Source organism: Pristis pectinata, chromosome 6, assembly GCF_009764475.1.
Source record: "Pristis pectinata isolate sPriPec2 chromosome 6, sPriPec2.1.pri, whole genome shotgun sequence".
NCBI lineage: Eukaryota > Metazoa > Chordata > Chondrichthyes > Rhinopristiformes > Pristidae > Pristis > Pristis pectinata.
In genome coordinates this window covers 114,987,274-115,004,929 of record NC_067410.1, presented here as the reverse complement: position 1 = coordinate 115,004,929, position 17,656 = coordinate 114,987,274, and the positions used below count along the sequence as shown (strand labels likewise).

Sequence of the window (17,656 nt, the reverse complement as noted above, 5' to 3'; positions counted from 1 at the left end):
CCCACGCATCAGTGCACCCATGGTCAGGGCCCCAGGACCCCCTTGGTCAGTGTGCCCCCTCAGCCCCAGGACCCCCATGGTCAGTGTGCCCCTGGTCAGAGACCCATGGTCAGTATGCCCCCCCACCCCCCGGTGAGGACCCAGGACCCCCATGCTCAGTGGGCCCCTGGTCAGGGACCCCCATGGTCAGTGCACACCCCACCCCTGGTCAGGGCCCCTCCTCCAGCTGACCGCACAGTTTCCCAACTTTCTTCAGTTTCCCGGTGACAACACAATAACAGACACAGGCAGCAAGGCGATATATTTATTTATTACATTCTTGCTATTGTACAGTTTATGATAAAAATCTTCTTTAAAATCATTGCCCATTTTCCAACCCAACCTTGCTCGTGGTAGAGCGCTCGTCAGTGACCCGGGGCTAAGGTCAGGGGAGGGTCCAGTGACCCAGGAGGTGGAGGGGGCGAAGTGGAAAGGTCGATGACCCAGTGATTGGGGCAGCCAGCCTTAGCACACGGAAGGCACCAATGGACACAGCTTCATAGACAAGACAGGAACAGAGAAAGTCCAACACAGCATCTGGAGAAAATGTAAACCTTACTTTTCAAAAGCAGCTGAGAAGAATACTTCAAAAAGCACATATATCATTTCACAATAGACAAAATATCTTAAGTGCTTTAAGCTATAGAGATGGTTCAGACAGTGCTCTGCCTGCAGACAGTCTGTCCAATGATTCATTCATTAACTGCTGTAGCTACAACTTTGGTTAAAAATATGACTGAAACCTTCCCATTCTTATATAATAGTACAACTCTGCTGTGCTTTGCACAGGAAAAATATATATTTATATATCCATACATTCCTTTATATTATGGGCAGAGATGCATATTTTAAAAGCAAACACTCCAAATTTCTATTAACAGGAAATAATTGCAAGCACTTTTCACAAGCTTAGAAACCCGTTATACTTCTATCTGCCGATACCTGCTGTAAAATTGACCATGTGGAGACTCGGAACTAAAATCCTTTAACAATTCAAAAATTCCACCACCTCGGAAAGTCAATGTTCCACGCGCGTGTGCAGTGGAGAGAGGAGTTCAGCGTGCCCGACAGGGCTCAGTCTGGCACTCGGGGGGCACCTGATATTGCACTTTGGTGTTGGTGATGGCTCCATGCTTCTGTCGCAAGTGTAGTCGCAGTTGGCTCTTGTGGCGAAAGTGCAGATTACACTTCTCACACTGCAGAGAGAAAGCACACCCTCAAACACAGCCCACTCTCAGTCACAGGGTGTCACTCTCCTCCAACTCCCTCACCCAAGTGTGGCCTGGGTCACCTGCAGGGTCATGTTTTGGCCCAGAAATTAAGAGATACCCTTTGCTCTCACGTGGTTGAAGAAGGTCCCATGGCAGGTGTGCCAAGGGGAGGAGAGACAGACATCTCCCTGGGCTCACCCCCGAAGTCATTGGTGCAGAGCTTGCTGGGGGCAACGTGCCCGTGTTTGCCACAGCCATGGCTCCCTGGATGGTGCTGCCCTCCCCCTCCCACTCTGACACGTTCTCAGAACCACAGCACTCCCCGTGGGGACTCCCCGTGACTGGGACCCACTATCAGGGATCCAACACTGACCTGCACTGTCAGATCGTCACCACCCAGCTCAGACACCAGCACTCGCACATCAAACAGCCCAGGACAGCGGGAACAGAACAGTTCCCCTCAGGCCGACCCTGGGGAGGGGCACATTCCAGGATTAACTGACCACTCCCCACCCCACCCATCGATGCCTCGGCCGGATGGCTGGTGTGGGGTACTGGAACTGTTACACCCCTCTGGCCCAAACACTGGGGCAGTGTGGAGCCACTGACCACCAGCTGCAGGCTAGAGCTGACTCCTGGGACTCGGCTTGAATCTGTCCTCAGAGAGCCAAGGGCGAAGATCTGTATCTCCCAGTGTGGGTCTGGCCACTGCCCCCAGGAATCCCTCAAGACCACCCTCCCCACACTCACATGGTAAGGCTTCTCTCCCGTGTGGATGCGAAGGTGACTCTTGAGTGTTTGCAGATGCCGGAATCGTGTGCCACAGATCTCACAGGGATAGGGCTTCTCCCCGGTGTGGATCAGCACGTGAGCACGTAGGTGAGCAACCTACGGGGAGAGAGAGAGGGAGAGGGGGCAAGTCAGCGAGTCCACGGGCATCAAACCCCTCAACCACAGCAACTGCCCCAAGCAGGAAGCTCAGCGACCGAGGGCTCACTGTTGACTCACAGAACAGCACACCCTGGGAGTAACACCCAAAATCTGAATTTTCCAAAGTACAGGGAAGGTTTTAGTAGATTGGAAAATAGTAAATCTTGCTCCTTTATTCAAAGGGGGAGACAGAAAACAGGAAACTATATCAGCTAGCTTAATATCTCTCATGGAGAGAATTCGCCACTATGGACACACAACTTATTGCTGTCATACGAAGCAGCACACACTGTTGATAAAACAGGATTTGGTGGATGTTCCAAACTTTCCAGGAGGCACCACATCAAAGGTTAGTAATGAATGAAAGGTCAGAGTGTCGGAGGTAATGTTGGTGGATAGAAGGTGAGCAGTGAGAGTGGGTCTTCTGATTGGTGTGACGTGGCGAGTGATGTAGCACACGGCCTCAATCCGTCCTCACAGACCCAGGCCAGGGGCAAGATCTGTCTCTCCCTGTGTGAGGGTTTATACATGTGACAGGTGAAACACCGGAGACAGATTTGCTGATACAAAGGTTGGGAGGAAGCTGAGATGTGAAGAGGCTGCGGGGAATTGGATGGATCACGAGTGGACAAAGGAAAATATAATATTATGTTGGAAAAAGTGAAACTGTCCACTGTGGCTGAAGAAATAAAGAATATTATCCAAAGAGGCAGTCGTGTTCAGAGATACCAAGGGATCAGGCACACGAGCTACAAGAGTCATACATCATGGAACAGGCCCTTTGGCCCACCTTGTCTGTGCTGACCAGTCGGCACTCATCCCTGTTAATCCTATCTTCCAGCTCTTGGCCTTCTCTGCCTGGGTGATTCAACTGCTTGTCCAGTGACTCTGCCTCCACACTCTCTCCGGCAGTGTGTTCCAGGTACTCCCCACTCTCTGGGTGAAGGTCCCCCTCAGATCCCCTCCACAGCTTCTCCCTCACCCTCAATCCATGCCCCCTAATCTATCCACCTCTGATATGGGGGAAGTTTTCCTGCAGTCGATCCTGGCTGTACCCCTCATCATGTCCCCTCTGCCCAGGGAGAACAGACCCAGCCTCTCTAGTCTCTGCTCATAACTGAACTGCTCCGTCCCAGGCACCACCCTGGGGAATATCCTCTGCACCCCCTCCAGCACTGTCACACGGTGAGCAGAACTGCACGCAGTACTCCAGCTGTGGTCTGAACGTTGATCTCTTGCTGTGGGAACACATCTCCCCTCTGGGTCTTCTGCTCCTCCCTGTTACCACCCCCCTGCCCCCACTTCTATTCATTCTCTCAAAAGCACTGCCCATGACCTCCATCAGCTCCAAGGACAACCCTAGATTCCTCATCTGACCTCTTCCCTGCACCACTCCACCACATTTCCCAAGGATCGAGATCATCCCAAACTTCAACAGCGATCAGAGCCAGGGATAGAACCCGTCCCGTCGCCTCTCTCGGTCTGTTAGCCCCTGGCCAGCAGTCCATGCCCAGTCGCGAGCTGCCAGCATTCCCTGGAGCAGAGCTGTAGCGAGACAGCCCCCAGCCTCTCCCCGATCACAGACGTCTGGGATCTGCCAGTCTTGAAGAGAATCGTAGCTGGTGCAGGAAATGAACTTCGACAACTGATCACTGACAGGCCGGCTCTCTCGCATGGGGGACGTGGGGTGGGGGGAGACATCAGTGAGGTTCAGGCACCAACAGCAGCTGAAACCTCTCGCTGTAACAGACCCCCATGGTCAAACACGTGGCTCAGAAGGAACCAGGGATTCTCAGGATGGTTGGGAATGACTGACCCTCATGGGGTCAGGACACTGGAACAACGTCCGTAGCGAAGGAAGGAGTCACCGACCTGAACAAATCGTGCACCACACGTCTCGCACTTGTAGGGCTTCTCCCCGGAGTGGATGCGTGTGTGTGTCTTCAGGTTGGCTGGTCGGTTGAACTGTGCTCCACAGATGTTACAGCGATAAGGCTTCTCACCTGCTTAGTACAGGGCTCAGTGAGTGGGGGCAATCATACAGTGTACCCCCATAACCTCAGACCCCTCCCCCAGACATTGGGCCCCTCCCCCAACATCCCCCCCACAGCTCTGGGACTCTTCACCCCCCGAACCTCAGACCCCTCCCCCAGACATTGGGCCCCTCCCCCAACATCCCCCCCACAGCTCTGGGACTCTTCACCCCCCAAACCTCAGACCCCTCCCCCAGATATTGGGCCCCTCCCCCAACATCCCCCCCACAGCTCTGGGACTCTTCACCCCCCCGAACCTCAGACCCCTCCCCCAGACCAGGCTCCTCCCCCCATCCTCCCCCTTTCTCCCCACAGCTCCGGGAGTCCCCCTCCAAACACCCCTTCCCCAGACCCTGGGCCCCTTCCCCCAGACCCCTCCACCATACCTCAAATCCCACCCCCGGCCCTTCCCTGCCCCACCCCCACCAACGCTGGACCCTACCTGCTCCCCACAAATTGTGCCCCACATCCCAGGCTGACACCCCTCCCCCGATCCCCCACCCCCCGGGCCCTACCTGTGTGCACTGTCTTGTGACTGGCCAGGTTGCCCTTGTACCGGAAGGCAGCCTGGCAGCGGTCGCATTTATAGGGCTTGTCGCTGTGCGACTGCAGGAGGTGGCGCTTCAGGGCCGCGTCTTCGGAGAACCTGCAGTCGCACTCACAGCACAGGAAGGAGCCGGTGTCTGCGGGGAGAGGGGCTGTTACAGCAGGGCTCACCTCCCCCGTCACCCCCACCCACCGATGGTTACAGTAGGGCTCACCCCCCCATCACCCCCACCCACCGACAGTTACAGCAGGGCTCACCTCCCACCACCCCCCCGCCCCGCCAATGGTTACAGCAGGGTCTCGCACCCCCCCCCACCGCCCCCTCACCTGAGCTGGAGTCGGAGAGCTCGGACTGGGTCTCGGTCAGCTCATCCCGGGGGTGGGGTCCGGAGGTCCGGTGTCCCCGCTCCGCTGGGGGGGACGGAGACTCACACGAGCTGCACTTTCGGGGGCGGGGGGTCCCCGAGGACCGTCGTTCGCTGTCCGGTGACGGGGTGTCTGGTGACCTGGAGGCAGAGAGAGAGCAGTGAGTGGGGGGTGCGGGGGCAGGGGGAGTGGAGGGGGGGGGAGAGTGGGGGTCTCAGGAATGGGATGGGGTGTGGTCCCCGAGGACTGTGGGTCACTGCCTGGTGATGGGGTGTCCAGTGACCCAGGGGAGAGATGGAGCGGTGAGTGGGGAGGTATTTTGGGCGGGGAGGGGGGATAGCGGGGGGCTCGGGGGGCAGGGGGTCCACGAGGCCCATCGGTCATGGTCCGGTGACCTGGGGGAGAGATGGAGAGCGGTGAGTGGGGGGGGGGGGGGGCGGTGCTTAGAGGTGGGGGGAAGAAGAGAGTGATGCGAGGGTGGGGGTTGTGGGGGGAGTGATGCGAGGGTGGGGGGGGTGACAGTGATGCGAGGGGGGTAGGTGGGGGGGGGTGGGACAAGCTGCCCTGTAAGGGGGCTGGAGAACCGGGTTTCAGTGCCCACAGCCCGCGGGAGGCAGGAGAAGGGAGAGAGGATCAGAGGATCACGCCCCCCCTCCCCACCCCCCCGGTCCGTCAGCACTGGGGGGGGAGGGGGTGGCACTGGGACCAGTTACCTGCCCACGATACTGTTGAGCCGAGAAGCCTGTGAATGACTGTCGACATCCATCCTGTCAGGGGTGGGACTCCCCAGCCCCTCGGTGTCGGGAGATGCCTGGAATGGGGGGGGGCAGCCAGGAAAGGTCGGGGGGGCACCGTTGACGGCTTCCAGACTGCTGTCCACACCCCCCTTCGACGCCTGGTTGAGGGAGTTGAGGACGATGAACTTGTACTTCTTCCAGTTACAGGCCTTGGCGGCCAGCAGGCTCTTGTTGGGGGGAGAGTCCGCGCAGGGCGACCGGAAGGCATTCTTGCTGCTGCTGGATTCGGTGGGCGAGTTGGGCTGGCAGTCCGATTTCAGGGGGCTCTGGGGGCCCACCATGGCACCCTTGTGGTTGACGGGCAGGTTACTGGACTCCAGTGGACCCCTGCCCTCCTCCTTTGGGGATCGGCACTCTTCTGTCCGCCAGCCGTGGCCATACCCAGAGCAGCTGTGTCCGGCCTGGGTCACGGGCTGGGCACCACTGCCAGAGCTGTAGTGCAAATCTCCCCTGGGCTCCCCGTCCCGGAGCTCTCGGGGGCTGAAGGTGGCCATGCTTGAGCTGATGTCAGTGACAGACCTGCTGCGGAACTTCACACAACCCGGTTCACAACTGTGCTGCCCGCAGCTCCCCTGGAACCGCCTCATCTCGGTCACCTCAGACCAGGGGCTGCGGGAGTCCTGGAGCTCACCCAGCAGGTAGGGGTTGGCAGAGTAACTGTGCACCGGGAGGTGCCGGTACAAGTGGTAAGGGTGAGGGGAGGGGGCCATCACGTTGTACACGGCAGAGTCTGCAGCCCTCCCATCGGGCACCGAGCAGTCCCGCAGCACGGGCTCCGAAACATCAGACTTGCGGAAGGTAACGAGTTCCTGAGGTAGTGCGGGGTTCCCGGACAGGTACTGTTGTCGGGACGGACTCAGAGTCGAGCAGATGTCTTCACTGGCAATGAAGGAGACAAGGTTAGCGACCATTTCCAGGAAAAGACCACAAACTATAAAACCAATCTCCTCAGTGGTTCTCAGACCCGTTCCAATGCCAGCTCTGTCCCTCACCGATCACCCCTCACACCTGTGCCAGTTCTGTCCCTCACCGATCACCCCTCACACCTGTGCCAGCTCTGTCACAGGAAGCCAGCCGTGGTTAAGGTTCCAGGAACTGATATCATCAACAGGTACCTTGAAAAACCATGGCATTGATGGGGTTAATCGTTAGTCTGTGCAGCAGAGAGCTTGCAGTTACAGCTCCCACTGGGGGTGTTGGACAGGGAACCAGTAATTTTCTGCCCAGTCCCCAGTCCCAGATCTGTGTCCACAACTGTACCGGACACACGGCAACAGTCAGGAAGGAGCCAATCACAAGAGCAGCAACAGCGACGATCAATTTCCTCCTGTTCCCAGTGACAGGTCAGAGCAGCAGCGCTGGGAGCTCCTGACTCCACGACAAGGCGCTGATGTTCCCCACAGTGCTGTCACTACAGCCCCGCCCCCGCCTGCATGGACCCGCCCCTACCCATGTGACCCCGCCCCTACCATGCCCAGTAAACAATGTCCGCACTTCCCCAAACACAAACCACCCCCTCCCAGCACATCCCCCACCCCATGGCTAACCCCCGACTCCCCTGCCGCCCCCATACCATGGCCCCACCCTGCAGCCCTCGCTACCCCCCCCCCCCCCCCCCCCCCCAGACCCACACACAAAGCAGCGCCCCAGCAACTGCCTCACCTGGACTGCAGGTACCTGCGGCAGGTGTCTGCCACGTGGTCCATCTGCAGGTACAGGGCGGTGTTCATCACTGCCACTATGGAGCTGTCCCTCAGCGCCAAGCGAGACGTGTACATGAAATCCAGCAAAATTCCAAACCCCTCTGGGTCCACGTCGGGGTCCAGTGTGACCATATTCAGGTTGAACTTCACCCGATCGGTGAAGATGACGTAGAACAGGCCGCTGGAAACACAACACACCATCAGCCAGGAAGACCAACCCCAGAGCCAGCCACACACCCACCTTCCTCCTGCAATCGTCCACCCAGTCAGGGGATCCAAACCCCCGATTTCTCCCAGCCAATCACAAGAGCAGCAACAGTGACGACCAGTTTCCTCCTGCTCCCAGTGACAGGTCCGGGGGCTGGGGTGGGGTGTCCTACCAGGATCCCTGTGGAGTCGGTGGGATCTTCCCTCTGTCCACTGGTCACTTGGAATCTTGAGCACCCGTCTGGGGCAGAGCCCCTCCCCCCTTAAACCCCCAACAGGGCAGTGACCCTCCCTCAGCTCCACTCCCCAGCACCCCCCAGCCCTGCAGTGTCAGACGTCAGCCGAGGAACAGGCACAGATCCCACACCTAATCCCATCAATGCTCCCACCTCCTGCCAATGCCTACCAACTGATAGCAGCCCATCAACCCTGCCTCGGTGGGACGTGGAAGGAAACCGGAGCACCCAGGGGAACTCACAGAGTCACAGGGAGAGCGTGCAAACTCCACACAGGCAGCACCGGAGGTCGGGATGGAACCCAGGTCTCTGGAGCTGTGGGGCAGTGGACCATTGAACCACTGGACAGAGGAGCTGGACGTTGCTGTGATTGGCCCAGCTCCTCCACCTCGTCGAGGATGTGACACAAGTGTTCTGGGAGACCGACCTGCAGGCCATGAGCACAGTCTTGTGGGCTTGAAACTTCTGGCGATCCACCAGGATGGTAACATCAGTCAGGATGTCCCGGGACCGAAGTCGGTTCAGGTTGAACAGCACATCACCGGCATGTCTGGTGAACTGGATGCAGCTGTCAGCTGCCGAGGTCATTGTGCCTACAAGATAAACGTACAGGTTGGAGCCCTCACATCAACAGTGCCCAGAAACCTGTCACGCAGGGCTCACGGGAAACTCACTACCCCAGGTAAAGACCTGTGGAGAACATTCATGTTCCTGAACAGGAGGACCTTTCACCAAAGATCAAATGTTCTCTCTCCACAGCTGCCGACCGACCTGCTGAACACACTGTTCCGTCTACCCCTTGCTCAGGACTCCAGATTTAAACTGAAGCTCTTCAGTCGACAGCCCAACATCCAAGTTTCATTCCACACTTCATCTGAACAAAAGCTACATCACCACCCACCCCACCCCAGCAAACCCAACCCCAGTTAGACAACAGCAGGCTCCAAACAACCCGACAATTCTAGCAAAACTTCACAAAGTGTCAATAATCCTGAACTTTCAGCTTACCCATAAAAACGTCCAGACCTCAGTTGATTGAAAAGTCTGAAAGTAAAAAAGGAAATTGCAAAAATGAGTCACCGTGGTTTCACTCAGATCTATTGATCAGAGAGCCCCCTGCCCCCCCAGAGAGAGCCTCCCCACCATTCTCAGTGCAACTAGAACACAGGAATTTCACATAGAAATTAAACTTTCTCACACAGCAAACTGAACTTGATTGGATACCAGTCTCTGAGAATCTGCCCATAAAACACTGTCACACCTCCAGGAGCCTTTAAACATCATTACCACATCCACCCAAAGTTCAGATCGTAATTTAAATTCCTGGTTCAAACAGCAAAATTAACAGAAAAGGTCAGACTATCTGGGAAACAATCAGCTCTGAGCCCCAGAACCTGCAGTCACAGAGCTTCAGCAAAGCCCACAAGATCCCCTTTGCTCCACTCTTGGCCAGTGGTCACTTCACCCTTGGCCAGGACCACCCACTGCTGCCCACAACATTGGGGCATCATCTTACTGAGAGGTCTGCTACATGAACACCCACTAAATCATTTGTATTGAGTGCCCCAGGGACTCCCCCCACCCTCTCCCCTCCCCCTGCCTGCACACTCTCCCAGCACCAAACACACAGAGTCTGCAGCAAGTTTTTTTGCTGCAGACACTTTCAGTTTCTGGAAGGCAGCGAACCTGATTTAATCTTTCTGCGATTTCTGCATTTCTTGGAGGTGAATGACAACTACGAACATCTCAGTTCAGCTAATTCGATCCTGTCTGCGTTTCCATGAACAGCTGCAGGAAATCAGCCCCGGGGGTGGGAGGTCAGATCAGCCCCAGGGAGGGGTCAGGGGGTCGAATCAGCCCGGGGGGGGGGGGGGGGGGGGTCGGGGTCAGGGATTCAGTGAGAGTGGCTGCGGCAGAGAGCAGGTCAGCACAGCCTCAGGGGAGCTGACCACAGAGAGCTGGAGGGCCCAGAGTCACCCCCCCCCCCCACCCCACTGGAGGGGCCACCGGCAGAGACAGCAGGAACAGAATGCTGGAAATACTCAGCGGGTCAGTCAGCGGCAGTGCAGCCAGACCACTGACACTGGGCCAGAGCAGTGCTGCTCCCTGGTGCCGGTGCCCTGCTACTACAACCTCGCCCTGAGGGAGGGAACAGGACGATGATTGTTCCACCAACTTCCACTGAAGGCGATTCTGGGGGGGGCCGAGCCGAGGGAGTGCGACAGGGTCAACACTGCCCTCTTCACACAGGGACAGGGGTCTCAGCCACTCCGGTGGGTGGGAGCACCAGGGGTCCCATCAGACCCACAGGAATCCTCAACAACCACATGAAAACAAACATTACTTGGTCAGTCGCTGGGCTGCAGTGAACCAGTAGGTGGCTCTGGACGTTGAAGCCCTCACTAGAGTGCCAGGCAGGAGGTTATTAAAGTCCGGAGTGGGGGGAGGAGGTGCCGAGATCCCAGCTTAGCTCGAGCAATGAATGGAAGGAGTAACCAGGAGATCTGCTCTAGTCCCAGCTGTTTATAATCTACATCAATGATGAGAGAGCCAGAGGAAGGGTACAATCCACGATAACACAAGGAGCTAGGAGTCAGTGAGAGCGCAGGGGGCTTCAAGGGGATCGTAGACGGGTTAAGTGAATGGGCAGGGCCCCGAGGCAAGAGATTGAAAGATGTTGGTGGTCAGAGAGACTTGGGTGTCCTGAACTGAATGTTAACAGGTGCACACGGGACAGAGTAGAAACACGCTGGCCTTTATTGCCAGAAGATTGTGGTACCGAGGACACCTATTGTAATTAATCAGGGGTTTGTTGAACCCTCACTGTGAACACTGCTGCTCACAACTGAAGGACAATGGTTCCTGCGCTGATTCTTAGCTGATGCTTCCCCAGTTCAGGAGTAGAGCCAGGTGTCCACAAGTACAGGGTCAGCCATTCAGGAGGGACGAGGGAAACCACAAGAGTTGCCAGTGTGTGGAATCAACCACCTGACAGTTTATTCAAGACAGGATTGAGAGGGTTTATTAACGGACAGGGGTGAGTGATCCCAGGTGGAGGATGGGCCATGATCTCGTTGGATGGAGTATGTGGGGTCTGCCTCCACCCCAGGGTGCCCAACGCTCGGATCACAGAGCTGCCTGCACCCTGGCCACCATCACCGGGCGCCATCCCAATGCAACACCAGGGACCGGCAACAACACCAGAGGCAGGAGAGCGCCCTGGGGCAAACATCCCCCGCAGTCCCTGCAGCAGGTGGCGGGCGCGGGCCATTCCCCCGCAATCCCCGCAGCGAGCGGCAGGTGGCGGTGCCGGGCCATTTTTAAGCCGCAATACCGACGGCGGGCAGGAGGTGGCGGTGCAGGGCCAGGAATCTGCCGCAGTTTGGCTCCGGTGACCGAAGTTCCAGCTCGGCCGCTGGTTTCGGAGGCGAAGTGACGGCTACAGAGGCAAAGAGTTTATGCAAAGCCTTTGTCAATGTCCGATCAGACGTCAGCTGCGGGCGCGCCTTCCATTCCGGACAAACTTTAGGAGGCGCCGAGTTTGGGGCTCGGGTTATGCCCGGAGACGCGTTTCCAGAGCAGCTTCCACATCAGGATCCGCCGCACCGGCGCACAGCAAGATCCCATTACATGGTCACGCCTGGTTAAACCTCTGCCTTATGTCGGCGGGCGGCAGTGGTCTGGGGTCACATTCCACGCAAAGCCCTCGGACAACTGGGTCAGCGTGCAGGGCTCCTGGCCCCCGCCGGATGCATTGGGGGGGGGGGGGTGGGAAGAAAGGGGGGGAAGAAACTCCAGGCCCTGGCCATGATCTGACGGTTCTGGGTGCTACCCAAGTGTTGGGAGAATTGCAGCTGGAACTCCCTTATCTCGAAGGCTGCACCAGGAACAAGGCAGTAACTACAGTGCAGGCAAATTATCTGGAGTGATGAGGAAATTCACACCAACCAGGGAGGGGATTAGTCACCCAGACATCTGTGGGTCGAGCATTTAGAGCGATGGAATAAACTACCCCATTGTGCAGGGTCGAGAGCGGGGATGCAGGGAATCCACCGGTTGGTGAACAATCGCAAAACAAGTTTATTTGAATCAAACACAAACAATGACCTACAATCTGCAGCTGGGCTCCGAGAGGAAGACTCAGCTACAGTTTCCAGAGGCAGCTGGATGTATCCCAGAAGATTGGTGGGGGGTTAGGTGGATTGTTCCCACAGGAACCAGTACAGACTCGATGGGTCGAGTGGCCTCCTGCACTGCAACGATTGCAATGACGCATCCATGAGTTTCCAGGCGGCATTTAACAAAGTTCCACACGGGAGGTGGGTCTGAGATAACCTCAGGGTAAAGGGCGGCAACAAGCGACAGGGAAGTTTTGTACCGTGGGACCCCCGGCAGTCGGGGCCGGGACCATCAGTCACCCCCACTCCCACCAGAAGTCGGGGCCGGGGCCATCAGACCCCCCCCCACAACCCCCCCGGCAGCGGAGGCCGGGACCATCATAACCTCGCCCCCCCCCCCCCCCAACAGCCGGGGCCATCAGACCCCCCCCCCAAACCCCCACCGGCAGCCGGGGCCATCAGACCCCCCCCCCAACCCCCCCGGCAGCCGGGACCATCAGAACCCCCCCCCCAACCCCCCCGGCAGCCGGGACCATCAGAACTCCCCCCAACCGGGGCCGGGACCATCAGAACCCCCCCCCCCCCAACCGGGGCCGGGACCATCAGAACCCCCCCCCCCCAACCGGGGACATCAGATCCCCCCAATTCCCCCCCCCCCCCGGCAGCCGGGACGGGACCATCAGAGAGCCCCCCCCCCCCGCCAACTCCCCCCGGCAGCCAGGGCCGGGACCATCAGAACCACCGCCCCCCAACCGGGACGGGACATCAGACCCTTCTCTCAGTTTGGGGATAATGTGCGATGTTGAGACATTTCATTAAAGCGCCGACCCGGGCGGCCGCTCGGTGAGGGCGGCGGGGATGGGGACCCGGGCGGCCGCTCGGTGAGGGCGGCGGGGATGGGGACCCGGGCGGCCGCTCGGTGAGGGCGGCGGGGATGGGGACCCGGGCGGCCGCGCGGTGAGGGCGGCGGGGATGGGGACCCGGGCGGCCGCTCGGTGAGGGCGGCGGGGATGGGGACCCGGGCGGCCGCTCGGTGAGGGCGGCGGGGATGGGGACCCGGGCGGCCGCTCGGTGAGGGCGGCGGGGATGGGGACCCGGGCGGCCGCTCGGTGAGGGCGGCGGGGATGGGGACCCGGGCGGCCGCTCGGTGAGGGCGGCGGGGATGGGGACCCGGGCGGCCGCTCGGTGAGGGCGGCGGGGATGGGGACCCGGGCGGCCGCTCGGTGAGGGCGGCGGGGATGGGGACCCGGGCGGCCGGGGAACAGACGCTGAGAACAGCCGCAGCCGGAGGTTCCCCGGTCCGGCGCGGTGCAGCCACCGAGCGAGGGGATCCCACCCGGGCTGTGGCCGGACTGGGGGGCAGCCGGGGGGTCTCGGCAGCACCGACTCGCCCGGCCCGGCCCCCCCGGACTCCCGACACAATCTCCGGCCAACAACCCGAACAAACCCCTCGCTGCCCGGACACCGAGTGCGCGGCGGCGGGTCCCGGAGCCCGGCCCGGGGGGGGAATCCAACCTCCGGCGCTCCAGCTCCGGGCCGCCCGTCCCCGGGAGCGAGTTCACCGCCGCCCGGCAGCGGGGCCGGGCCGGGCCGCCGCCAGAGGGCAGGCACGTCCCGCGGGCCGGGCCCAAGCAGCGGGGCCGGGTCCTGGCACAGCCCGGCCGACAGCCGCCCGTCCCGGTGAACCGGGCCCAGCCCGCGGCCCCAGCGCAGCCGTGAGCGGGGAGTCCCAGGGACAGTGACCGGCTCCATGTCCCGGCCCGCCTGCCGCAGAGACCGAGGCCGCCGGAGCTCTAACCCCGCCGCCGCCCCCTGTCACCCGGCCCGGCCCGTCCGGGGCCTCCCCCCATCCCGGCCCCGACCTCCCTCCCCCGGCCCTGTCACTGCTCCCTCCCTACACCCAGCCCCCGCTCCCAGCGGCGGGGACCCTCCCTTCCTCGGCCCACGTCCCCCCTCTCCCAGCCCCTCTCCACTCCCCCCGGCCCCCGCCACCTCCCCGCTCCCCGGCCTCCCTCTCCCCCATCCCCTACCCCACGCTCCCCGGCCCCTGCCCTCCCTCTCCCCCCGGCTCTCCGTCCCCCCCCCGGCCCCGCTCCCCTGCCCCCTGTCCCCTCCGCCCGGTCCCGGCCTCCCCTCCCAGCCCAGCTCCCCTGCCCCCTCTCCCGGCCCCATCCCCCTGCCTCCCCCTCTCTCCACCCCCCCCAGCCCCTGCCTCTCACCCCGCCCCATCCCCCTGCCCCGCTCCCCTGCCCAGGCTTCCCCCTCTCCCCCTCTCCCCCCCCCCCCCAGGCCCCGCTGCCCCCATCCCTCTGCTCCATCCCCCAGCCCGGCCCCGCTGCCCGCATCCCCCGGCCCGGCTGCCCCCCGCTCCCCTGCCCCGGCCCCCCGGCCGCTCCCCCTCTCCCGCTGCCGCTGCCCCTCTCCCGCTCCCCCTGCCCCGGCCCCGCTGCCCGGCCCGGCCCGGCCCCGGTCACCTGGCCGCTCCTTCCAGGAACCGCCGCTTCTCAGAACCGCCTCTCGCCAATTCCGCGAATTTGAGCGCAGGGCGGAACCACCGGGGACGGGGGAGGGGTGTACGGCTGCGGGGTGGCGGTGGGGACGTGGCCGTGACGGGACGCGGGGTCGGTGGATGCTGCGGCGGGCGTGTATGGAAGAAGTCAGGCGGGGTCCTCGCCGGTGGCCCCGAGCCCGGGGCTGCGGCCGCCGGTCCTGCCGTCGCCCGCTCTCCGGTCCCCCCCATGCATCCCGCTGGATGGGTTGAACCGTCACGTGGTGGGTCCCTGGAATGACGTCAGAGCTGAAATTGATACATTGAATCCGAATTCTGAGAACTCATTAACCGGGGGCGGGGCCAGGCCGCCCAGGGGCGGGGCCAGCGCCCGACTGCCCAATGAGGGGCGTGTCCACCTCTGATGGACAGGTCGGCTGCGGGGCGGGGCCGCGGGCTGATTGGCAGGGGAACGGCCGGGAGTCCGCTCTTAAAGGGACAGGCCCCGGTTCCAGGTCGATCGCTGCGCCGGCCTGGATTTGCTGTGGATCGGCGTCTGGTTGAGAACAGTACAGCGCAGAACAGGCCCTTCGGCCCACAATGTTGTGCCGACACAGCTAATCCCTCCTACCTACAGGATGCCCATTTCCCTCCATTCTCCTCTCATCCATGTGCCCATCCAAGCCCCTCTTAAAAGCCCCCAGTGAATCTGCCTCCACCACCCTATCAGGCAACGCATTCCAGGCATCCACCACTCTCTCAGTAAAAAACGTGCCCCTCACGTCTGTTCTACCCCCTCTCACCTTAAATGCATGCCCTCTGGTATTGGATCGCTCAATAATGGGAAAAAGATATTGCTTGTCCACCCTATCTCTGCCCCTCATAGTTTTATACACTTCCAACAGATCACCCCTCAGCCTCTGCCGCTCCAGAGAAAAGAGCCCAAGTTTGTCCACCCTCTCCAGATAGCACATGCCCTCTAATCCAGGCAACATCCTAGTAAACCTCCTCTGCACCCGCTCTAAGTCCTTGACATCCTTCCTAAGTTCCAGGAGAGAACAGATCACTGATGAGGCAGAGGAAGGGTTAACTGGAGAGGGCTAACTCTATCCCTAACCTGGACACTACCCTGTTCCCCCCCCCCCCCCCCAGTCCAATCCCTTCCCACCTATGTCTGTGACACATCACATGCTCTCCAACTCTTCCATAGCTGTAAGTTCTCCGGCACGCACAACCTCATCTTCACCATGGATGGCCAATCCCTATATACCTCCATTCCCCATCATGACAGCCTCACCACCCTCCGCTTCTTTCTTGACCAGAGACAGAACCAGTCCCCTTCCACTAACACTCTCCTCTGCCTGGCTGAACCTGTCCTCACCCTAAACTCCTCTCACTTTCAATTCCTCTCACTTTCTACAGACCAAGGGCACAGCTATGGACACTCACATGGGCCCCAGCTATGCCTGCCTCTTCCTTGGCTACATCGAACTGTCTCTGTTCCAAGCCTACTCCAGCCCCATTCCTCAACTCTTTCTCTGCTATATCGCTGACTGCATTGGTGCCACCTCTCATACCTGTGCAGAACTTGACAGTTTCATAAATTTCGCTACTAATTTTCACCGACTTGACTTACAGTCTCTCTGCCTCAGTTGTACACTGGGTGTGCCAGCCCTCACTGGCATCAGTCTTTGGACTGTGCCTTGTCCACATGTTGACTGCAAGGGGAGAATGCTACTGAATTGCGGTGAGACTTCAGTGCGACCCAAGAGAATCAGTAATTGAAAGGCAAACACAAATATCTCCCCCCCTCTCTCTCTCTCTCTGTCTCTCTCACTCTCTCTCTCTGTCTCTCTCCCTCTCTCTGTCTCTCTCTCTCTGTCTCTGTCTCTCTCTCTCTCTCTCTCACTCTGTCTCTCTCACTCTCTCTCTCTCTCTGTCTCTGTCTCTCTCTCTCTGTCTCTCTGTCTCTCTCTCACTCTCTCTCTCTCTCTCTCTCTCTCTCTCTCTCTCTCCATTGACGCTGTCCAACCCACTGAGTATTTCTGGCACTGTTTTTGTTTGGTGCTTATTGTAGAGTCAGCTGCCCTGTACAGTAATGGGTCACAAATGGATTTTTCGCCCATCCACACTGACCCTATTCGCCTGCATTAGGCCCATATCCCCCTATATCTTTCCTATCCATGCACCTGTTCAAATGCTTTATAAACATTGTAACTGTATCTGCCTCTACTACCTCCTCTGGCAGCTTGTTCCACACACCCACTGCCCTCTGTGTAAAAAAACATACCCCTCAGATCCCCTTTGGATTTCTCCCCTCTCACCCTAAACCTGTGCCCTCTAGTTTTAGATCCCCTGCCCTGGGAAAAAGTCTAGAGACACGAGAGACTTCAGATGCTGGAAATCTGGAGCAACACATACTGCGGGAGGAACTCAGCGGGTCAGGCAGCATCTGTGGAGGGAGATGGACAGTCGAGGTTTCCAGTTGAGACCCTTCATCTGGACTGAAAAGCAAGGGGGAGATAGTCAGTCAAGAGGTGGAGGGAGGTGGTGGAGCAAGAGCTGGCAGATCATAGATGGATCCAGGTGAGGGGGGTGATAGGCAGGTGAGGGCAGGAACGATGTCAGAAGGTAAGACTGTCTACTGTATCGAGACCCCTCATAATGTTATAAACACCTCAGGTCAGCCCTCAGCCTCCTATGTTCCAACATCTCCTTATATCTACAGCCCTTCATTCCAGGCAACATCCTGGTGAATCTCTTCTGCACCCTCTCCATTGCTACCACTTCCTTCCTGTAGTGTGGTGACCAGAGCTGGACACAGTCATCCGAGTGCAGACTAACAAATGTTTTGTACAGCTGCAACATGATGTTCCAACTCTTATACTCAATGCCTTGGCCTATGAAGGCGAGCATGTCAAATGCCTTCTTCGCCACCCTGTCCACCCATGTTCCCACTTTCAGGGAACTGTGGACTAAGGT

At 59.4% G+C, this 17,656-nt stretch overlaps 1 protein-coding gene across 3 annotated transcripts; it reads right to left on the bottom strand.

Annotated features, from left to right (window-relative positions):
- Positions 1-290: 290 nt before the first annotated feature.
- On the bottom strand, positions 291-14,914 carry LOC127571477 (B-cell lymphoma 6 protein-like). 3 transcript variants are annotated; one of them, XM_052017878.1, is made up of 10 exons: positions 14,661-14,914; positions 9,077-9,112; positions 8,496-8,661; positions 7,585-7,806; positions 5,839-6,801; positions 5,087-5,265; positions 4,729-4,896; positions 4,053-4,183; positions 2,001-2,138; positions 291-1,235 (listed from the first exon to the last, which is right to left on the bottom strand). In XM_052017878.1, the coding sequence occupies exons 2-10, from the start codon at positions 9,078-9,080 to the stop codon at positions 1,095-1,097; spliced, it is 2,112 nt and encodes a 703-aa protein (XP_051873838.1). In that variant the 5' UTR covers positions 9,081-9,112; positions 14,661-14,914; the 3' UTR covers positions 291-1,094. The 3 variants fall into 3 exon arrangements, with proteins under 3 accessions (XP_051873838.1, XP_051873837.1, XP_051873836.1); XM_052017877.1 differs by lacking the exon at positions 14,661-14,914 and adding an exon at positions 12,176-12,568; XM_052017876.1 differs by lacking the exon at positions 14,661-14,914 and adding an exon at positions 12,180-12,568.
- Positions 14,915-17,656: the final 2,742 nt, after the last annotated feature.